The sequence below is a fragment of the Stylophora pistillata genome, chromosome 2 (assembly GCF_964205215.1).
Source record: "Stylophora pistillata chromosome 2, jaStyPist1.2, whole genome shotgun sequence".
Lineage (NCBI taxonomy): Eukaryota > Metazoa > Cnidaria > Anthozoa > Scleractinia > Pocilloporidae > Stylophora > Stylophora pistillata.
In genome coordinates, this window is record NC_142520.1 from 28665070 (window position 1) to 28688695 (window position 23626).

The 23626-nt window shown below is 36.6% G+C and overlaps 2 protein-coding genes, 1 long non-coding RNA gene and 2 pseudogenes across 14 annotated transcripts in view; 1 reads left to right on the top strand and 4 right to left on the bottom strand.

Moving 5' to 3' along the window:
- The first annotated feature begins 2581 nt into the window (after positions 1-2581).
- LOC148738206 (uncharacterized) lies at positions 2582-4765 on the top strand (annotated as a pseudogene).
- A 1134-nt stretch (positions 4766-5899) lies between these two features.
- LOC148738207 (uncharacterized) overlaps positions 5900-23626 on the bottom strand; it is a 214876-nt gene continuing 197149 nt past the window's right edge. For 5 of the 7 annotated variants that reach the window (XM_088750200.1, XM_088750199.1, XM_088750204.1 and 2 more), the window contains 5 exons: positions 8316-8381; positions 8136-8201; positions 7958-8023; positions 7765-7839; positions 5900-6790 (listed from right to left, as the gene is read on the bottom strand). In XM_088750200.1, the coding sequence (XP_088606326.1) occupies positions 6540-6790; positions 7765-7839; positions 7958-8023; positions 8136-8201; positions 8316-8381 (524 nt within the window). In that variant the 3' untranslated portion in view covers positions 5900-6539. Of the gene's footprint in view, positions 6791-7158; positions 7217-7764; positions 7840-7957; positions 8024-8135; positions 8202-8315; positions 8382-8495; positions 8562-23626 lie in introns of all 7 variants that reach the window. The other 2 variants (XM_088750203.1, XM_088750201.1) reach the window with 2 other exon arrangements.
- LOC148738208 (uncharacterized) lies at positions 8676-13893 on the bottom strand. 5 transcript variants are annotated; one of them, XR_015997016.1, is made up of 6 exons: positions 13752-13893; positions 10962-11120; positions 10640-10820; positions 10479-10521; positions 8998-9063; positions 8676-8737 (listed from the first exon to the last, which is right to left on the bottom strand). It is a non-coding gene; the product is annotated as an uncharacterized LOC148738208 (long non-coding RNA). The 5 variants fall into 5 exon arrangements; XR_015997017.1 differs by lacking the exons at positions 8676-8737; positions 10479-10521 and adding exons at positions 8852-8899; positions 9927-10060; XR_015997014.1 differs by having other exon boundaries at positions 10479-10820.
- Positions 13445-15539, bottom strand: LOC148738209 (mitochondrial inner membrane protein Mpv17 pseudogene; annotated as a pseudogene).
- LOC148738210 (uncharacterized) lies at positions 14842-23624 on the bottom strand. 2 transcript variants are annotated; one of them, XM_088750190.1, is made up of 11 exons: positions 23230-23624; positions 22453-23136; positions 21667-21907; positions 20081-20193; positions 19592-19899; positions 18961-19231; positions 18527-18724; positions 18013-18170; positions 17787-17902; positions 17094-17531; positions 14842-16701 (listed from the first exon to the last, which is right to left on the bottom strand). In XM_088750190.1, exons 1-11 carry the CDS (start codon positions 23585-23587, stop codon positions 16596-16598), a joined length of 2991 nt encoding a protein of 996 aa, XP_088606316.1. In that variant the 5' UTR covers positions 23588-23624; the 3' UTR covers positions 14842-16595. The 2 variants fall into 2 exon arrangements, with proteins under 2 accessions (XP_088606316.1, XP_088606317.1); XM_088750191.1 differs by lacking the exon at positions 14842-16701 and having other exon boundaries at positions 17369-17531; positions 17834-17902.

Below are 23626 nucleotides of genomic sequence, written 5' to 3' on the forward strand. Positions count from 1 at the left end.
GCTTTTAAGGACTTCTGCGAAAAAGTCCGCACTATGGGTCATCTGCGATGAGATCATTGGAGAGAGATGGCATTCTGGTAGAATATTGGACATAGATCGCATACATCCATATAATATAAACCGCTTTTAAGGACTTCTACGAAAACGTCAGCACTTTGGGTCATCTGCCATGAGATCACTAGCTGGAGATAGATCGATCGATCGATGTCCAATATTCCACCAGAATGCCATCTATCTCCAGCGATTTCACGGCAGATGACCCAAGGTGCAGACTTTTTGCTCCAGTCTAAAAAGTCGATCTTAATGGATGTATGCCAATTAGGTCCAATATGCAACCACGGCCAGAATGCCGCCAGTCTCCAATGATTTTACAGCATATGACCCAAAGTGCGGAATTCTTTGCACAAATGTAAAAAACTGGATATGCATGGATGTATGCTATGGAGGTGCAATATTCAACCAGAAGGCCGAACGTCTCTAATGATTGCAGGCCAAATGACCCAAACTGCGGAGTTGTTTGCTTGAGGCAAAGAGAAATTGAATTTGAGTGTATGTATAGGAATGAGGTTTGATATGCTACGAAAATGTACACGGGAAATGACGCACACTACGGACGTTTTCGCACGAGTTTAGATAAGCGGGTTAAAAGGACAACATACGATTGAGGTCCAATACTGGGCACTAGCATGCATTCTCTCTGGAATCATTTCACGTTAATGGCCCATATCGTGGACTTCGGAAATTATACATGGGGTTTCAATAGACGATGTGATTGGGAGGAAGATAGGCATGTAAGCAACTCTCTGGTTAGCTAAACACGGGCGTCAGATGAGAATATTCAGTAAAAATGTAGGTTTTACAAAATTGCAGAAGAAAGGTGCGCGAGCCTTTAATCTCGGCGTGTCCTAATACTTGTTTCTGACGTTTTTTTTAATCATTATTTGATCAAAAAGGTAGAGCTGAAAAGGTGACTTTGATAGTTTGTCTTGCACTCTATAAAATCAAGCGCCGGATATCAGGTTGAACGGGGTTCACACCCTCAAAATAAGCACACTGGAAGTTAATTAAATGCTGCTTAAAATCGCGCGAACCGGAAATAAAGTCTGCGGAAAACATTTGTTTCGAGCTCAAAATTTTCCTGAGTAACATATCTTGATTTTTTGCAAGCACGCAACATTCACGATGGCACTTCAAATATAACAGATTCAGGAAAAATTATCTAGTAGAATTTTCTGCAAGCCATACCACAGAAAACTTACAGAAAATCATACTTACAGCCATACTTACAGAAAACTTACAAAAAAACCATGCTTACAGCCATACTTACAGAAAATCGCACTGTCTTTAAATATACTTGATTCTACCAGATAATCTCTTTCCATACTGTGCGAAAAGTTAAAGTATTTAGGGGCAATGAATCAGTTTTTCAGATGATTTACAAAAACTGAAATTTAGTGGGCGTTTTTGTGGACCCTGTATGTTGCCATGGTAACTGATATGACTTCATAAGTACCCTCAAAGTGGAGCTCAGGAATAGGGGAATCCTTGTTTGAGGGTCTTAATGGGGTTAACCGATAGGCGTAGAATGGCCAAAAATTTAGTCGATAGCTGTAAAAATTGAAAAATTTTAACCGTTAGCCGTAAATGGGGTCAAAAGAGGTAACCGTGCCTAAATTTCTTAATTTTAAGGAAGGTGCTAAACTTACTTATGACCTGTTTCATTTCTTATTTTGCTGACTTTGACTCCGTACATGTCGTACCTGTTGTTCATACGTTTATAGGCCAAGCTCGTTTCAAGGACCCCCGGTAGTCTCCCTTGACCTCACTTGGCCTGCGTTTTGTAGGACAGGTTGACAGCTTTTTGTTTTAAGATCTCCAATTTCTTCACCCAGTGTGTATGTGAGTTGAACGATGTCGGTATTGAAAGCTGTTGTTAGCCTTTATCGAACGGGTGAGTCACGGAAATGTTCAAGTTCTCAATTTATTTGCGCGTCCTTTTTCAGTTCACCTTGTACAGTCTGTTCTTCAGTGGGGAAAAGAGCCTATCGCGTTAATAAAAAGCGAGGAGGTTAGAAAAAAAGCAACGCGAAAAACGAACCAGTTGCGCCGAAGAAGAGGAAATCACGCCAAAATGCAAAAGAAGACAAACAGCTTGCAAAAAAACTCAAAGAAGATAACGAAGGAGTTGCACGAACTGCCAGACAACTAAGCGAACTAAATGACCTTAATGCAGGTAATGAAGTCATTAAAAACAAATTATCATTTTTCATTTTTCATTTTTAAATAATTATAGCGAACACGAGAGTTATGACTAAATAAGTTATATTTTTTAGGATTAATAGTTTTCTATTTTCCAATTGTAAATGGCTAAGCATTACAGCCTGTTAGCTGAATTTAAGCTGATATGTTTCACTATCCACCTACCCTACACTTTCTAAAGTGTACAGAAAGAAATCAATGTAATTCATTGAGACCCTCTTAATTATATAAGGCTACGTCAACCTAAATGATTACAGACTACTATGCAAACATTTATTTGAAAATTTCAGGTCTTTACGTTCACGTGTTGATCTGGAGAGAATACTGGGAAACTACAACCTCTCCCCTGATGGAACCGTTCGAACCTTACGCAAGCGCCTTTCTCAGCACTTAGACCGGCTAGAAGCCAAGGTGACGAAATTTGTTTTGCAAACTAATGTGCTGCTTTCAAAGCCTGCAGCTTTGTGTATGGTTAGTCATGACATACTACTGTGCGCTGATGATGGTCACCGAGCTATCTATCAGATTCAGCTACAAAGAGATGGAGTCACCATAAAAGGAAAATCGAGGAAACTCGTAAGATATCCAGAGAGTGCTTATCGCCTGGAATCCATGACAGTCTCTAATGCTCCACATGTTTACTTCACAGCGACAAAAAGTGGCCAATGTAACGGTGGCCTTTATTGTTTTAGCATGGAAACCGGCGAGGTCATGACTATACTTGAGAACATGACAAACAGTTGCAAGAAGATCAAGAAAGTAGCAACATTTAATGACACACTAGTCTTCATAGACATTGAGGCTCGTTAAGTCAAGCGTTACAATCCGTTGACCAAAAAAGTTGATACTCTTGCCGGAGATGGACGTGAAGGAGAACAGGACGGAACTGAGAAAAGTTGCAGCTTTGTCCAAGTGCATGGAATATGTAGTGTTGCAGATACGCTTTTCACAACGGATGCGGCAGCAGGGAAAATCAAGCTGATTACTGGTTTGTCGGAGACAACGAACTTTTTAAGTCACCTGGGCATTTTATATGACTTTGGCGTAGGTTGTAAAGGTAGTACTTCTCAGACAATTACGCCAGGGGAGGTAAGTAAGAATGTTGAGAAGGTGAACGACTACATCCGAAATCTACGGTAAGAAATGTAAAAGAAACAAATCACCTTAAAGAAGTAATTTGGATATATCAACAAAGTTGAAATGGTAAATTGGCCACCGTAATGATTACAAAAGCTGACGTTTCGAGCGTTAGCCCTTCGTCGGAGCGAAGGGCTAACGCTCGAAACGTCAGCTTTTGTAATCATTACGGTGGCCAATTTACCATTTCAACTTTGTTGATATATCCAAATTATTTCGTTACTCCCACCGACGCAGCCCCAAACAGTTTCTTTCGAAACTATCAGCCTTTATTCACCTTAAAGAAGGTTCATCGACGAATGGTCCTCAAGGAACTGTGTCTAAAAAGACGCAAGATTCTGTCGAGCTCTTGTTGAATGGTGTAAACAACCTCATAAGAAATATCACAAATGTCAGCCCAGAGTACAAAGATCGATAGCATTGACTGGCAAACTTTACTAACAACTCAAGTAGAGAACCTACATGCGCTATCGCATTTTAAACATGAGACATTTAGTACCCTTCAATATGCGATGGACTTTGGTACGATATCGAAGGAATCTTTAAAGCGAATAACTCAATGGGGGACTAAATACTATACTCATCCATCTTCCTACTACACAGTGCCCCAAAAGGAAATGTCATTCAAGGACGTGCAGTTTATGACTCCACTTCTTTCTGTGGGGCTATCGAAAAAGGATGAAGAAGTAATGAAGGAATGGTTTGAGAATTACCGTCCAGTGAGGCAAAGAACTGTGAGGAGTGAAACGACGAAAGACAAGGCAGGAGCCTTGCCCCCGGCAGCGTACGCCAAGCCAAAGCCGGATGTTACTCCAAAGGTACGATTTCCCGATGACCAAGACGACAGAACCCTCTCTGCCTCCTCTGAGGTCAACCCTCTAGTCTCCGATGTGTCATTAAGTTTCATAAGCGATTCCAACATTCCGCAAGTGAAGCTCGCGTCTGCTGCTGATTTCAACCAGGCGGAGGAGTACGAAAGCGATTCTGAAATTAGCGATGTTGATACGGATAGTGACTCAGAGGATCTTATCATCAGTAAGCCAGTAGTAACAAGGTCCGGAAGGCAAGTCAAGGTGTGGACACGGTTTGACTTCTAGGCAAAAAAAGGTACCCGAGACAAGCTAGACTGTACATTGAAGGATTTTGAGGCGTCAAGCATGGCTATATTTTGAGACAATTTAACATGCATATAACACCATATAAGGACAAACAGGTCACCACTCCTGCAAGTAAATGTAAGAATGCATGACGTAAGTTAAGCTGTGTATGGCCTTGTATTGAATCCTTTTTCGTAGTTCACAATTCTATGCGTAAAATAATATTAGAAGTGGTATGATTTATCAAATATTAAATTTTTTCAAAAGAATAACTCATTTAAGCCTGAGATGGCTATAACACCTTATTTTGCTTTAAAGTTTAAAAAAACACAGGTTTATTAATATTTAACCTTTTGGAACCAAAGAAATTAATTTCTAACTTTTTCGTTAACCTTAACTGTAAAAAATTAACCGATAGCCGTAAAAGAGCCAAAATTTTAGCCGATAACCGTAAAAGCCAGCACCCCATTGAGACCCTCTTGTTTACAATATTTGCCTCATTAGCATAAGCAATTCAGTTTCTGATGGAGCAAAAAGTAAATCAGTTGTGAATATCGAAAGGTCAAAGTACGATTAACTCGGCCAATGAATAAGAGCCTGATGCATAGAATACTTTTTGTGCAACACGGCTTTAAAAACTCAAAATTTTACATAGAATGTATCAGCTCATTAGCGCTTTTGCCACCCAGAAATTTTGCAGTTTTTGATGGACTATTTCTCCTTGAATATTAAACCCAGAGAGCTAAAAATTTCACCATGTACTAAGGTTTTCTAGCTCTTTAGCTGCCCGAAGTCAATTTGTATCTAACATGCTTCCTTCTTTACACAAAGCCGTATGCAAATGAGCAAAAATGTAAACAATGACGTCAGCATGAATCCGCCTATAGAGTTGCAAGGAGACAGATAGTTTGCGCACACCATTTGTTTGCGCATACCATGTAATCTTCCATTGTTTCTCAAACACTACAGCGACGAAAAACCCTTTCGAGGCTCCTTAACTTATTTACCCGTGGCCCTTGAGAGCGCAGGGTCTAATTGCTTTAGTATCACCCAACTAGTCTAACAGAAAAGGTAATAATAAAGTTAGTAAATGCAAGTTGAATAAATGTTTATTCGGGGAAAAAAACGAAAGAGAAACCGGCGAATTTCGCTACTCGATTACTATTACTAAAAGTTCCCTAGTAGCGTAACCAATCAAAACGCAGGATTTGCATTAGTCCACTAGTTGGGTGATACTAATGCCTGATACCCGTCGTCCGATTTCGTACCACGTTATGTTGTTTTTGTTCATGATGTGCACACGCAAAAAGAGTCGTTTGCGTTATACTGTGAGATAGCCGCCGTCTGATATTTTACCTCTTCATGACCCTCGTCCAATTGGCGTGCACAAAAACTAACTGGTCTGATACCGGTGTTACGATGTTTATTAATCGTACTCCAAATAAACTTAAAATTACAGACCAAGGGATGGTGGGCCAAAAGCACCGCGGCGCCGTACTAAGGAAACGGCCATGAGTAAAAACCTAAGTTATAACAAGTATAAGAGAAAGAAAAAAGAATCGAAAAGGCAAAACTCTAGAGAAACTTACAAATCAAATTATGTTCCAAGAAAACTTCTAACATTAGTTTAAAAAAAATAGCTCTATCATTAGCTACTCTAACGTGGTTTGAAAGACTATCCTACTGGTAAATAATTCGAATGAAAATACGACATTTCAATCTAATGGATCTACGACATGTACAGAAGTTGTGGGCACGATATTTACAACTGTTCTTGCACACCAAGTTTTCCTGTGTTTGCAAAACAAAAGCTTAACAGAAAATTCTTTATTGTTGTGTCAATTAATTAATTTTAAAGAATGAGCAATAAGCGCACCCCTATCTTCTGATTCTGCTTCTTGAAGAGGCTAAAAGTCGATCAAGTTAATGTGAACATGAGCAAAACATGAACGTTAATAGATTACTTTCATATTCTCTTCAAAACGTTCTCAGACTAAGGCCAACAGCTGCCATGTTGTATTTTTTTTTTTAAGAGAAGATTATTAATTATCTCACTAGTTTTACAAGTTTTAAACTGGCTATAGGAAGGGAAAAAAACTGTCCAGATGACAAGAAGAAATTCTCATCAGGATCTCCTAGCACAAGTGGAGCAGGAATATCAGACGACTTCACCCATGTTAAACAGACCACCTTATACCCGGATGGTATACACTTGCCATGAAGAAACTGACGGTCACACTCCATGTAACCTACGGCAACCGCTTGCCCCTCCACACTGTAGAGAACTACATCAATTCCTGTAAAGACATGATAAGAAATGATGGGAATGTGTAAAAGTTTCCCATTACCATGCTGTGACAGAAAGTCAGGAAGCAGAGTCGTTGGAGAATAGGCTTGAAGTCAACAAAGTATAAGCATGAAGCGTGAAGCCAACTGAAACAACTGCTCCTCCGCAGAGATGGAGAGAAATAAAGTACTGTCATGACCCACCGTCTTTTTTAAGAATATTAACTCATGCTAGAGCTTCTCTAATTGCCACAATAGTTTGTACTTCCCCCCATTTCTCACATAGAGTAACCCCTTAATACTAGAATTTATAAAATTATTCAAACGAATTATTTGTAGACGTAAAATTACCTATTTGCTAATGAGATTAGCTACTTACCCCTTACCCCCAAGGCAAACGGAAGATTTCCCTAAATCGGCAAATAGAGACACTCTGCCTGTGTACAATATACCATTTAAAAGACAGTGATCAGCTTATTTAAGAACTGACATCAGCAGCTATGAAGAAGGTGGACATTTTGAGAGAAATTACTTTAAAATGCAAAAATAAACGACTTAAAAAATGTCAAAAATTCTACTATTAATAATAGGTGTACCCCTAAACTATAGCTTATTTAGTAGCTCTTATTGCATAGCTTCCTATGAAACAAGTCTTGCATTCCATTTGCATCCCAAAAAAGAAACAAAAAACTTGTGGGGGCAGTCAACCATGTCTTTGATAGGAGGAGGTCACAATTTAATGACTTCAATGAGGAGATCTTCACAAGAAAGAACAATGAGAAATACAAAAAGTATATATTGTTGGACCACATGATAACAAGGCAAACATGGTAGTTACGCATCTTGAGATGGAGTGCAGTTGACAGGCAACTGAGCATCAGGGTGGCTGGCTATGGTAGGTACACCAGAGAAGAATGCATGGATTGAGTAGACAATAGTGAGGAAAAACAGATCTGAAATATTAAGTAAAGATTTTATTAAGCACCTTGAGATGAAGGACAGTTGGTGGATTGGAGAGTTGGTGGAGAGTCAGGATGGCTTGCTATGGCAGGTGCCAAAACTATATATGAAAGAAATCAGACCATCAGAATATATCAGAAAACAATAATACAGAAAATAATGATACCAAAAAAAATTTATTTGATGGTATAACAACAATGTAAACATGGCTTAAGCACCTTGAGAAGATGGATAGTTGTTGGTTTGTGGGGAGTCAGCAGGACTTGCTGTAGCAGATGCAGGGACTAAACAACAAAAATATGAGAAAATAACACATGATGAAACATTAAAGATGAGTATGATACAGAAAAACATTATTTGATTGTGTAATAATAAAGTAAACATGGTTTCAAGCACCTTGAGAAGATGGATAGTTGGTGGATTGTAGAGAGTGAGCATGAGTTGCTATGGTGGATGCAGGGACTAAATAACAAAAATATTAGAAAACAATTTACATGAGGTAACATTAATGAGAAGTAGGATACAAAAAAACATTATTTGATGGTATAATAACAAAGTAAACATGGTTTTAAGTACCTTGAGAGGATGGGCAGTTGGTGGATTGTGGAGAGTGAGCATGAGTTGCTATGGTGGATGCAGGGACTAAATAACAAAAATATGAGAAAACAGTTTACAAGAGGTAAAATTAAGGAGAAGTAGGATACAAAAAAACATTATTTGATGGCATAATAACAAAGTAAACATGGTTTTAAGTACCTTGAGAGGATGGGCAGTTGGTGGATTGTGGAGAGTGAGCATGAGTTACTATGGTGGATGCAGGGACTAAATAACAAAAATATGAGAAAACAATTTACATGAGGTAACATTAATGAGAAGTAGGATACAAAAAAACATTATTTGATGGTATAATAACAAAGTAAACATGGTTTTAAGTACCTTGAGAGGATGGGCAGTTGGTGGGTTGTGGGGAGCAATGCTTGCTGTGGTGGATGCAGAGACTAAATACAATTTTAAGAAATCAGAGAATACATAAGGAAGCAATAATGAGGAGTATGCTACCAAAAATATTATTTGATGGTAGAATAACAACTAAACATCATGGTTTTAAGCACCTTGAGAAGATGGACAGTTGGTGGGTTGTTGACGTTCAAGATCAATTGCTGGTAGGTGCAGAACAGACAATGGTTATTAAAAAATAATAAACACCAAAAATATACTAGTAAATTGTGTGATAACAAAGTAATCATGGCATAAGCACCTTCAGCAGAAGGGCAGTTGGAAGATGGTTGAGGATCCTGAGGACTGGCTGTGGTAGGAGGAAGACCTAAATATTAAAGACATCAGAAAAGAATACATGAAACAAACAAAATGAGGACTAGTTTACATAACATAAATAACATTAGTTTACATAAATAACATTAGTTTACTGCGTCATAGCAAAGTTAAGGTGGCTGAAAAAAGTAATATTTCAGTGAGAAGTCTGGGCTCTAGCATGCAATTTAGCGCTAAGCATCATGGTCACCAGAGGAGTACTGAGAAAGTCCCCAAGAGTTCAAGTTTGCAAAGCTCACAACAAACATGGTGGAACGAAGTCTATGTTTCCACCTAGTTCAATGAGGTGTTTGGCATATCACTTGTTTTTATCTTCGAAAACAGCCATTCTTCAGGCAATTCCAAATGAAAAAAAAAATCCTTTTAAACTGCTTTGCTGGAATACAAATAAAAATTCCAATTGATGTCAGTTGATGTTGTGATCGATTGTGCCGGCTATCAACAGATAAAAAACAGCATGAAAAAAAGTACTCTTCAAGTTTTCCTTGTTCCTTTTACTAGGTCAGTCTCGCCTTCGGGTATTTGTAGTACTCTTCTTCTACAAAGGCAGAAGGCATGTGTGAAATTTTAATAAAAACTGTGGAGTGGTATTTTTCCAATCTTGAAATTTCCATTTTTTTAAATGTCAACAAAATTTACCGTAACTGTGCATAATTTTTTCTAATTTACCTGTATCTTCTTGTGTGTGTAATAAAAAGATTTTTATAAAAACAAATACATTGTATGGGTTACTGGCTTACTTTTTAAGATAGATGCAATTGATGGCAAAAAGAGGGTCAAGTTTGTTGTTATGCATCAGAACAGTACTACCTTAATTATGACTTAAACTCAACAAAAGGTACAGTGGAGAGTTACCTTAAAAAAAAAAAATTGCGCAGCAATTCAAAATGTGCAGTTCCAAGCTTGAAAAATTGCACCTAGCTCTAAAAGTCTCCAAAAAACAGAAAACTGTCTTGTTTTTTGAGCCACTTTTAGATGGCATTACACACCTTGAGATGAAAATCAAGAGATTAAGCATTTGGACACTACGAGACATCAATATAATTAATTAATGATCAAATATAGATGAATGAGTAATCAGTGATTAATTGTGTGAGAACAATGAGAATTAATTGTGTGAGAACAATGAGAAATTGATGCGCAATAAAAACCCAAGAGTTTTGTGGTCTATTGATTTCTCACCAATGTCACTGATTTTTTGAAGTGTTTGTTTCTCTGGACCTCTTTTGTTCTCTGTTAACAACAGATGTCAGGTAGACAACTGCAATATTAACTGGCTCCTATTCAGTTATACAAAATATTATGGTTTGATGCTCTATTACACTGAATAATCAATGAAATAAATATTAAGTAATTGATGATCTACTAACAGGTTGGACTCCCATTGAATAGTCATCCATAACTCACCGATCACTGGCAAAAATCAGTGTCTAATCAGCTGATTTAAACCCTGGATAAGAAATTAATAATATTATTTTCTTATGACAATTTCAGATATCATTGAATATGAAAAGCGATTTAAGTTTAACAAGATTCACATAGGCCAATAAAAATCATTAAGTTCTCACCATATTGTACACTGAATGCCTCAAACATGTCTTTAACTGTCTGAGCAAAGTCTGAATTGCTCCTTACAAATTCCTCCCCAAGTCCAGGGGTGCCATAGTAATAAAATGATTTCCCGGTTCCATGTTTGGCCCGGTAAAATACTGCAACATCAAAGCCTGACTTGACATGCAATATATCAGCCTGAAAAATATTGGGGGTTCACAGTCAATTAATAAGAAACAGTACAAAATAAACACTTGTTTCTGTAAATGTAGTGCCATGTACTGCATTGTTCTTTAGCAAAAACAAGACAAAATCTTACTAAGCTAAATGTAGTTTTACCCTCTTCTCCAGAAGCTCTCTCTGGATGGTTGCATTGACCTTTCCCATTTTATGACGGCACTCTCAATCCTTTTCCTTCTTTTTAAATTCAAACAAACAGCCAGCATTTTTGCAATGCTTGCTGGCTATGGGGCTCTCAAATGAGCAATCAGGACACCTCTGTTGAAAGAATAAAGTTAATTGTCCAAATAATTTAATTACCATAAGATTCAGGTTTCTTGAGATAATATATTAAAGCTACTCTTAATGTAATGTAAATAGTTGATGTACATGTATGTATCTACTGTTCCAACTTGACGCTTAAAAGACTCTAGATACCGAACTGCAAGAGCACTAGCGGTTACACCCAGTCTTGACTTGGATAATGCATCTAGTCTTCTTTATCTCATTCTTGTAATCTTTTGAACTATTATAGACCCAATGGGAATTGTGGAAAACCCTTCCAAGCCTCCTTAGGTGACTGCAAGGGCCCAGCATTCTGCAATCGGTTATCCCCTATTGGGCTTCACTTTTTGCTCTCTCAAATTATGTAAATTAATGGCTTATCCATTTTGAAATCACTGGTTATCCTTGCAATGAGATTGGCTCTCAGTGGTGCTATTTAATCACAAATTGCACTATCTTTTGCTTTACATCACATTTTTTCCTCAGCCAATGAAAATGGAACAGTAAAACAAAACAACCAATCAGATTTGAAGGTTTTTTTTAAACTAACCAATCACATTACAGGTAAATGTACGATTTGGCTATTAAATAATGTGATTTCAAAATGGATCTAATAAAGTGGCAATTGAACTTCGGATCACAAAATTTTGGTCTGAAATCCTACTTGTGATTTCAAATTGAACTCCCACATTTTGCTTGTTTGATTTTGAAAACACACATATGAGTTCAGATCTAACAATATACATGAAAAAATATCTCAGTTCTGACTGGTTAAGATGAATGCAGTTTTCAGTTAATTCAGTGCAGAAGAGAGTGAATTCAGTGCAGAAGAGGGTTAGTTCAGTGCAAAGAAAGAAACAAACCAGACATTCTGATTGGTCAGAATGATTGGTCAATGTCAATGTCAATGTACATGACACTTGTAGGGTTTGAGTAAATTCTTTTTGCACCTGATGCGCGCGCTTTTCTTCTGCATAGTTATGAGAAGCTACCTCGTCTTTTTTTCATGTATATCATTAATAGATAATCACATGATTTTCTCTTGCAATTTGGAATAAATAAGCACTTGTAAATTTTTTAAAAGACCACAAATTGCACTCACCCTATGGGCTCATGCATTGTTAGTCTTTGAAAAATTTCCTCGTGCTTATTTATTCCAAATTGCACTTGAAATCATGTGATTACCTATACAAAATAATTGCAATCCACTCAGTTCAATTACCATTATTCATCATATTTGGTTCGGTTCTTGAGCTAACAAACCCAAAAATAATTCCATTAGTGAACAGTTTGATTAAAATAAGGGTGACTGGAAAAAAAAAAACTCTATGACAATTTTTTGGGAGCCCTTCGGGCTCCAGTTTTTAAAAGTTAGCAGCCCAGGCCAATTGCTTTCTTTGGAGCCCAGTTAGGAACAAAAGATCCAATTAGGTGCCCACAATTAAGTACTGCATTAAAAAAAAAGAAAATAGAATTCTACTTATCTATCTTATCAGTCATGCCTAATTAGATTCTCAATGTTTCCACTCTTAGCCCCATTCCTACCACAACCAGACACCCTCTCCAACTGACAGCCATTTTGAATTTTTTTTCAACGAGCACCCAAATTTATTCAAGCCATCACCAACAACCAGGCTCTCTATAATGTTTTTTTATTTGAGGACATTTATGTATGCCCTCAGTTGTTGGGTAACAAAACATAGGATGTACACATAAATAAATAGTTTCTGCAGCATACTTCCCCTTCAGCCCTCTAAATCACAAACATAACAGAATTTCTCCTTGCAATATCAATACAATGTCATGCAAACACACGATGAAAATAGAAAAAACTATCAACAACAGGATTATCAATTGATCCCATACCAAATTCTCCAAACTCACAACATATGAAAAGTATGACAGACAGTAAGGAGAAATAGTACTGTCAGGAGAGATTTTAGTGTCCTATACAGGTGAAAATTTTTAGTACACAATTCTGTGTGTTCACTTCCTTTACATTTGTTTAAAAGTATGTCTGGTTTGCAACTGAGCTTTAGATGGCAAATTAGCTTCTTTTCCTTATTCTGTTTCCCTAGCTAAAAGTTTGTAACTGCTGTGATAATCTCATTTGATATTTGATAAAAGTTACTCATTAATAAAACTGTGATGGTTGCTATCCTTTTTTGATCACCCAAACCAGAAAGTTTACGTGAATTAGATGTGATTAAGCTCCTTAACTGTCAAGGCCTCTAATCCTTCAGACTCCTTCCCTCTATCCAAACCCACTCCCCCCCCCTTCCATCACAGACACAAAAACTCCAACACCAACTGTGAAATAAGTGTCAACATCTTCTCTTTTAATGTAAATGAGGGCAAAATGAATATTGAGAAAATATGATTAAAAACAACAGTATTGTTTTCAAATACCTTTACTTTTTGTGCATATTTTAGTTTATATTGTGCTGGTAAGTTTCTTTGTGTAAATAACTTATTCAGCAGAGAGAAAATCTATTTCACACCTTCCAAGGTGGCCTCTGGGATTGGCTTGTTGGCCATCCAAGATAAATACGCATTCAAAAATATTGCTACCAACTGAACAAACCCCACATGATGCTCAATTGGAACAAACCTAAAGTTAATCACCTGTGCTAGAGGCCATATTTTGTAATTGGTAATCATTGTCTCTATATAGCGTTCCTGAAGCAGTTCTTTAATTTCAGAAGGTCTTTTCTGAGCTAAAGTCTCTGCAACACTAAAGAAGAAACAAATCATCCATGAAGCAAAGAGGGCCTGATCAAGAAGCATCTTTTTGGAGCCAGCAGTCCTTGCTACTCCAGGAACAAGTCTGTCCAACGTCAGGTACCATGTTCTCAACACAGGGCCAATAATTAAACCAACTACACCCATACATTCTGTCCTGGCAAAATTGTGAGTTACCCCTTTCTGCTCAACAAACTGTTGTGTGACAATGTCACCAGTGGCAACAAGAACACCTATAAAAAAAATAAAAGAATCAACAAACACAAACAAAAGGGCATGATTGCTTGAGAAACATATTTTACATAGCGATTGTGACAAGTGAAGTTGAACAAGTTCTGTAACCCTTTAACTCCCAAAAGTGATTAACCTGTAACTTCTCCTTATAATATCCTCACATTATCCAGTAATCAAGTAATGAGAATACTTCAACTTATCAGTAGTTGTTGTTGTCTTGATCTACAGTGTAACACCAAATTCTTGTAACTCATTCACAAGGAAATGTGTAGCAGCTAGAGGGGAGAATTCATAATCAAACCTTGGAAGTTATATTAGTTTAGTATTTAAAGTTGGCATTCTTTAAAAGCTGCTGACTAGAGTACAGGCCACTTGCAAAAGCCTCTCCAAAGGAATGAAAAGCTACTGCTACACCAATAACAAATGATGGCTCCAAACTTGGCACAAAAGTCTGAATGTGCTGTACAGTTTACATGTGTCAGTAAACAGCTTTATTATCCAACTACACTCCATGAAGTACAAATAATGCCTTCAACAAGTACAAATATCAAGCAGTATTTGTACTCCAGAGAACCCATTAGACAGGTTTTCTTGCATTGCCCAAGCAAGGAATTGGATTGAAGTTCCAAACAAAAATGGCTGATGATTTGAATCACTTTTCTAATGACGAAGAGTTGGGATGGCTGGCAAATATTGATCCACATTTATTAGATAAACCAAACAAAGAAAAGCAGTTAGATGACAATGAAGTTTCATCATTTATTACAGAAAATAGAAATGTCAGCAACATGACAACACGCCAATTCCATTCTGCTTCGCATACTTCTGTCACGCACTCCCCTTAAATAAATGTCAGCGAAATTTGCCTGCAGCAAAAGAACAATTTGGCATGCTAGATAATAAATAACTTATTAGTTGTTTTGGTGTGTGGTAGCACTGCTTATTTTTACTTGTTATTTGTATTTCAACTGACCCTAAGGGCTAAAGAAAATATGGTACCACCCGTCGAGTACTCAGCGATGCTACAAAACAAAACGTATAATAAATACATAAATTAGAGTCTGCATGAGCAAACCTTAAGGATTTTTCCACTGTTTCATGTGTGACTTTGAACTACATTTTTCTTTGTTTGCAACTACATGAGCCTTCATTTTCCTCTGTTGCCTCATTTATATGCACACCAAGATGTCAAATAATTAAATAAATAAATAAATAAATAAATACATAAATTGAAGCTCCCCCTAAGAGGCTTTTCAGCCACAATGTAAACTAACCAAGTGCTTAAAAATCCCCACTGGCAGGAGGCAAACCACCCTTGTAGAATCAGACATATTTAAAGCCTATGCTAATAGTATGTTTTTACTATGTTTAGCTATGTTTTACCTATGCAATGCTTGAGACTGCCTATGTAAATACTATTTTGCATGCAAACCACATAGTGTAGTGTATGTAAAGGTTATGTTGATACTATGAAAAATCTATTGAAAAAATTGATAGGTTTTAAACGTCTATGTAAAATCTATTTTAGAACTTCACATAGTCTTTAAATAGCTATTTATTACCTATGTGTTACATGGGCTGATATTTTATCTTGACATACATAGTAAATACATCCTACTTATTTGCTATGTAACAATTAAAATCTCTGAAATATTGTAACATAGCTTTTACATACTGCTATGTATTTCCTATGCAATGTAGAGCCTAACTTTTGGATCTAACATACATAGTGAATACATCCTATTTATTTACTATGTAACTATACAAAACTTTGAAAAATGGTAACATAGCTTTTACATACTGCTATGTATTTCCTATGCAATGTAGAGTGTATAACTTTTGGATCTAACATACATAGTAAATACATCCTATTTATTTACTATGTAACAATACAAAACTTTGAAAAATGGTAACAGCTTTTACATACTAGTATGTATCCTTGCTATACTGCAGGCGAGTAAGTTTGAAGAAGTCACTCATTGCCCTAACACACATTGTAAATACATCTTATTTATTTATATTTAACAATTTATATCAATCACTTTGGGTAAAACAAATATTTATATAGCACTATATACTTTCCACATAGTGAAAAACTGTACAAAAACAGCCCAAAATCAATAGGAACATTTAGGCTTAGCAAAAGAACAAGATTTCTGTGCCTTGTAAACCACAGAGATATTCAATTTCAAGAGCTCTAAAATGCATAAAATGACTCCCCTATTGCTTAAGAGTGACTATTTAAAATTTCAAAGAAAGTGGTTCAAACATCAGGGCTCTGTGCCGTAAGGTTGCAGCCTAGGTACCTCAGACAACTAACACTTGCCTTTGGGTCACCACACAAACCTAATTTTTTCATATAGGAGTTCTGCTGGGTGCCGTGAATCTCTGAGTATGGAGCTATTGAGAGCTCCTTGTAATTTTTTTCTAGTGCACATGCAGCGTTAAAACACGTATTGACATGTTACTCATACATAAAAAAAATTGCTACTCTCAGTCTTTTTCATAAGGATTCGGTAGCATACACAAGAAACATCCTGATGAGACATTCACTATCAGAAATTTCCTCAATATATTCTCCACAGGAACAGCTATAAGTCTGAAAGAAAGAAAAATAATTTAAAGCACCATGTAAGTGTGGTCTTTTTGTTTTCTTCTACATTGCAAGGCTGAATAGATAAATACCCTTTGAAAGATTAGTTAATTGTACTTAAAATAATTAACTGACTAACTTTTGCCAAACTTAACTATTATTACTGATTTTCATGGTTTACTCACTCAATTAAGCCTTTAACCTGCCAGGCTCTGAGAGTTAACAAAAGTTCTATACTTGAAATATAAAAATTTCATGCAATTAAAAAAGCTAACATGCCGTAAAATTTGCTCCACCTGTTTACGCCATGAAAAATATATTCTTTCTTTAAAATAAGAACTCCACCACAGAATATCACACACCAATAATATTAGTCCTAAAAAATGACAGGAGGGTACCTGTTGGATGTTTTAACTCTTGTAATGTGGTTCACCACTGTCCTCCCTCGGTATTTAGGCAGCTGGTCATAATCTCTCTCCAAAACTTCAATAATGCCATAATAATTACTGGCCAAATTGCAACAGCACTTTTGATAAGCACAAATTGCTTGCTGACATTTTTCTTCAACCTTAGCATAGGTGTGTATTGTACCAAAGTTGTTGTTACCCTCAAGGTCTTGGAATTCAACAGTAAAATCATTTCGTGCTACAACACGTTTGTAACTCTTGCTATGGTACAAGATTCCATCCACAAGACATCGCCGGAACACCCACAATTTTCCATGATGCCTTGGAAGAGCTTCAAGTTGTTTTTTATCGAGAAGTTTTGAGCCACCCCACACACGCTCAAGTGAGCCAAGGACATGAGCTTTTTCACTTATCTTTTCTTTCAATGATCTGGGACAGAAAATACCACCCCAAAAAAGTGTCTTAGTCAAGATTTGTTATTAGGAATTGAATGTAACTACAAACCAAACTCCAAGCAACTTAGAAGAGCATTGAAAATAAACTTTTAGAATATCATGTAAAAAAGGACTGTGAGACTGTAGTTGAGTGAAGATACCACACTGGTGAAGTAATATTAAAGAGCCAGTCTAAGAAATGAATAATGATGCCTTGATCATCAAAAGATGCACAAAGACTTAAGGTTACCTTGTACTGTAACGCTTGCTTGTAAGGTGTTCATAAAAAGTCCTAACCTCAGGAGATGTGGTGGTGGCTTGTGCAATTTCAGGTAATTTCTGTATTACTGATACTGCAGTAACAATCTGAAGATGACATAAAACTGTAGTGATAAGACAACAGCAGCACCAACAGTACTCATGACTATGGCCATTACTTCAGGCATATTATTTTGTTGATTGTATCAATAACAAACCTGGCCATCCACATTTTTAGTGCCGTGAAATAAATTTCTCAAATCACCATTGTAATCCTCAAAGGGGAAACAAGAGTTGGACCATAATGGACCAAGGTCTGCAACAACCTCTGCCAGGTGCAGCAGCTGGTGAACGTTAAATGTTTGAAACCTCTTGCCTGAAACAGAACAAAGTCATTTCAGCAGAATCACTACTAGAGGCAAATATAATTTATTTATTACTTTACAAATGCCTAAACTTCTTGTAATGCTTTAGCATAAGCAACAAGTAAATGTCTCCACATCTGGTTAAACATCAAATAAATGATCAATTTATTATATTCCAATATACGATTTTTCTTGTAATGTAGAACAGTAGTGTGATACAGCACAATTTTGCACTTTCTTTTGGCCTAACAGGTAAAATGAATCAATAGTGGAATAATGAAATTCATATACATGGTATTGTTATGTGCACATGTACATTGTATGCTAAATCAATTTGTTTAAATATTCTTTCCTTCACAAATCTTACCATAAAAAACAGGAGATTGCGCAGTGAACAGCTTCAAATATGTGCATGCTTCTTGTAATTCTCCTTTTGCAATTGACTGTTTAAGCAGTCTGAACACCCCACCAGTTAGCAACATGAGAAGGAAAAGGTGGTCACTGGGCAGGTAGCTGCTCAACAGTGGTGTTGCATAGTATAGAAGGAATGCTCTTTTTTCAGAAGCTAAACCAAATAAAAATTAAACTTGTTAGCTATATACATGATACATAATAATGATCTACACATCCCTTCCTCTGACGCAAAAATTAGCAACTCCTACATGCAATGTTGTTACACAAGACGGGGTCAATTATATATTTATTCCCTTTTATAGGGAATTAAGAAAGGTATTTCTGGATGTCCAGTCACTTAAAGCAAGGTATGTAACTTTGTGTTATAATCCAGACAAGGGTTATTACCTTTCCAGTCTTTAACATCTGCTAAACTCCTTGGTGTTCGGGTTATCTCACAAGTTGGTGTTACTGTTGTCAACTCCTTACTGATTTCCTCTACTTTGGAGCCCAAATAGAAACTCTCCTTGGAATTTGACTTGTCAAGCCACTGTGATAACAGCTGCTCAACTACACCCTCGCAGACACAGTGCATATAGTCAACAACTGTTCCTCTTATCACATCATACTGTGGTAGACCAAATCCCCAAGACAAACCAATGACACCTTCAACAGCAAACTTAAATATAAAAATAAGAAAGAATCAGCCCTGCCGTTCAGAACAACAAAAGCAACATTTTCATAATTAATTGCTTAGGAGCTACCCTGCCTGGCAGTAAGGAATGCCTCTAAAGCCAAGCATCTTCATCCTCATCACTTATCTTCATCAAGCCAAGCATCTTCATCCTTATCACATATTTGCATTAAGCCGCAAAACAATGCTTAACCCACATGGAAGACTTTACTAGGAAGCAACTTGTTGTTTACCTTCAATTCAAAATTTCCCATGCTTGTAACTTAATTGAATAAACTTGCGAGAAATTTGTACATTTACAATTACCTTGCAAACATATAATTATTACACTAATAAAAAACTCACATTCCTCTGGCCTTGATTTTTTTGCCTTAAAGCTTCAAGTGCTTGTTCTTTAACTTCGTTATGCTTCCTTGATCCAATATGCCCTGTTGTGGTGGCAAAAGCACTGTTGAATGGATACACGTGACAGCTCCTTCTACGATTCTTCTTACCAGGACCAAGATCTAGGTTTTCTCCAGACTCCTTACAATGTCCACAACCACAATAACCATTAAATTGTTTGAAGGCCTGCCACATTGCCCGTGCAGGAGCATCCACAGACATGTCTAGGAAGATGGCTTTGATAGTCACAGAATTTGTTACCTCCACACCTACAAGAGAGTTATTCATTTCTTATCACATCCTGTTTAAATAAGGCAGGGGTTACAAGTACAGCACATTGAAATTTATTGCATCTGGAATTGACAACCAGTCAATTCAAGTCAGTGTGTATTTTTTGTTGTTTTTCAATTCAATGTATGTTAATTAAGAAAGGTCCAAATTTTCATTCACCTTTGTAATAAAGTTCACGTATTGCTAGTGAGAAAGGTCTAAGGAATGTTGGAAAGTGTGGCTTTCCTTTCCCAAACCACAAGCCAGCAAATATACGATTACACCTTCTGAATCTGAAATGAAAGAGACAAGTTGAATTAAAATCAATAACAAAGCATATCTCTTTAGAGACATGAAAGGCAAACACGTTATTGTTGACGTACACATACATGTAACAATGTAAGCTTTGTATTGCTGCCACATGCATGGCCCTTGTATATCTAAGCTTGAACAAGAAGCATTGATAAACCTTACATGAATGACCAGTTGATTGTCCCCTTTTTTAGAGAACCCTGGTATTTCTACATGGTGTGACCAGGCTCACAATTGACATTGCAATATCTTTTGTTATAATTTTAGAATTACATCTTCAGAAACTATTTCCTATGATAACCAAATTATACACACAGGATTTGCATCATAAATTTCCTTTCACACCATCACACCTAACTATTTCCTATGATAACCAAATTATTATACACACAGGATTTGCATCATAAATTTCCTTTAGAATAATCACACCTAACTTCCAAAATTTTAGAGTATTTCCCGCTATTGTTGGATTAATCCTTATAAAAGAAGTACAGTTAGTTAGTTTAACTGAGTAGTTCAGAGTGTCAAGACCAGCACTTACAAGCTCAGAACCTCTTGGTCACAGAAAAAGTAACTCCAGTGCATGTAACCTCAAGTTAGTGACCTATTTTACTGAGGATTTGGTATATGTCACATTTGACCTATTATTGTATGTCTTACAGTTTGAGTTCAAGAATAATATGGTTCATGTGTACTTATCTCAATCCAATTGTTTAGTCTTTGTTTGAATCCTTATATTAGTTGATTCATGTTCAAAATGTGTCAAGATTGCATTCAGCTTTCAGAACATTGCATTTATCTGTATACTTGAAAGTTCATTGGTGAAATCAGATGTTTCACTACAGTCTTCATTGTTTAGTCCATCAGTAATGACAGATGTTGTCCTGTCACTGAATGAGATTTTGCCAGTCTTCCTAGTTTTAAGTCGAAGGAAAATATGAAATTGTGATTGAAATTAGTCTTATCTAATGTTATGTTGTTTTGAGCTATTGTTTTATCAGCATTGACTTTTTTTCAGTCATTTCATGTATAATTCTAAGAATAGCCCACCATTCAATAGTTCTATGTTTGGTTAAGAGGATTAAGTCTTTTAAGTGTCACACAATGATTACTGTTCTGTCATGCAATGCTTTAAAGTTGTCTTCTTAGTGCCTTGCTATTGTATGACAATAGATTGTATTTTTTACTAATTGTTTTATTTCATTATTTTAAATTATTGATTTGTTATTTGTCATTTATTATTTCTTTTAGCTTGCAATCACCCTTTCTTTCTATCAGTATTATTTGTTTTGTACTTTCCTGAATAAATAAATTTTATTGTGGCTATAAGTCTGTCTCGTTGTTCAAATAACAACATCAGAACCTGCCTCAGTCACAATGGCATGCAGTGCAACTCATTTTCCTGAGAATGAAGTTGTACTAGCTAGCTAGGATAACAGCAATAGCAAACACACCTTTCAGAGGGTGGGATCTCATTGATTACCAGATAAACAGGCCAAACTCCATAACCATTAGACCGTATTAGGGTAACACCATCTGTATTGCCCAAAAATGATATGTTGTGTTGATTGGACAAGAATTCACCAGGGCAGGCATGTTTCTTATACAGTTCCCCATCATAGACATCTTCGATTGCATGAGGATCAATCTTGGTTCGTGTGAAGCGATACTGAAGTTTCTGGACCATTTCTGGGACTGTTGTATTCAATATTATTAACTTGTTAGAAAATAGCTAATGTTTTTTGCTGCTAAAAATCTTCAAAGGAGACTCCTACCAGTCGAAAATCTCATATTTAGTTGGTACACTTCAATCCATCTTGTTGTCAATATTTAATGTTTGTTGGCTGTCATCCTGATGTTTGCAAAAAACTATACAGTGTTTTTAATTGAAGCCCCTTTTAAAGTGTTGTGCTTCTATTATGCCTAGAGTACGTCATCTGAATTCTTTCCTGAACTAAACTCAAATGTCAAGTTTGGAAAGCTCTCTCACACTTCACTAGCAAATCAAACTATGCAACCCAGCACCACAAAATTCATAAAATAAAACATGAAGTAAATTGTTATAATTATATGGCTTGGTTTATCCCAAATTTGGTACAACTGTGGCAAGACGTACAAATCAAAATGCTTCTGCCTTGCTTCAGAAAAAAATTTATTGCAATTTTGTTTGGAAACATCATTTAAACCATATGATAAAAGAACAATTTTTGTCTTAACCTCATGCATTGTGATAAACATACCTGCTAAAATTGTCTTAAGTTGTTCCACTACAGGTATTTCAATGAAGTAGGCAGAAGTGGTCAGTTGAGTTCCACAAACTACACACTTTGCTCCATTTTCAGGCTGTGAAGCACCTACGTAAACTTTACAAATCAAGTTCGGACAGTAGAAGTGCTTAACAATTGGGTGCTTTAAAGCGTGAAAAAACAAGTGAAACTCCTTTAGTTCAGTGATACATCTGTTCGGTTTCGGACAGTGGAGTTGAATGAGCTCTAACAAGTCTTCAAGTGCAATCCCAGAAAGTTTGTGACGAACAGAAAAAGCCATTAGCAACAGAGAACTCTCTCCTAGAGTAATTGGAGAGTCTTGATAAAGAGCTTGCTCATCTTTGGGCGATTTCTCTTCACTTGAGGTAGCTGCAGAAGGCGTTTTCCTGAAACTCTCCATGTCTGGAATTTCCTCGTTAAAATTTAGATTACCTAACAATGGTTCCGTGTCACAATAAGTCAGATCAAGGTCTTTATCGCTGTCTTCTGTGTCCACACAATCACTGCACTCTTGTAATTCGCTTTCACAACTCATTTTCTGCCACACATCAAGGGGTAAAGTTAATTCTTCTTTACAGTTGTCTACATTTACAGGGTTTATTACCTGCCGGCAATCTTGAACCACTTCTACTCTTCCTTCATTTATTTCATTGGTATCTGTTTCAAATGAAATACACTTTCTGTTAGAAATTCATACCTTATGATTTTCGCGTCAAAACGGTTTAAAATAACTTAACTCGATCGACTCACCTACACAATCGACCAGCTCATTGTGTACACACTCTTGCGTAGAATTTATTCTTATTATTCCTTCTGCACTTCGAATCGCCATTTGCGATGCAGTGTTTGAAGACTTGAATGATTTTCCAAGCTCAATTTTTTTGGATGAACTAGGTAAACAATCACCTAAAGTTGTCCGCGGCTTCTTTAACGGCGAAGTGTTACTTCCCAAGTCGCACGCTTCCGTTGCAAAATCACCACGAACATCCCCGATTTCTTCATCATTGTTACATGTATTTACTTCGACTTTACGTCTCCATTTTGTCACTTTTGGTATTTCTATTGTGGAATCGAACAGCCATCGTTTAGTCCAGTTTTTTCTAAACATTTTTACTTCGCGTGTTACTTAAATGCCGCCACGTTGTTT

What these genes read in the sequence shown, in the direction of transcription:
- LOC148738210 (XM_088750190.1), bottom strand. Translation starts at nt 23,587, where the DNA reads ATGTTTAGAAAAAACTGGACTAAACGATGGCTGTTCGATTCCACAATA. An exon ending in TGAGCTGGTCGATTGTGTAG is followed by an intron (nt 23,137 to 23,229) that starts GTGAGTCGATCG and finishes CATTTGAAACAG; the next exon opens with ATACCAATGAAATAAATGAA. An exon ending in GCAATCTCCTGTTTTTTATG is followed by an intron (nt 18,171 to 18,526) that starts GTAAGATTTGTG and finishes GTTCTGTTTCAG; the next exon opens with GCAAGAGGTTTCAAACATTT.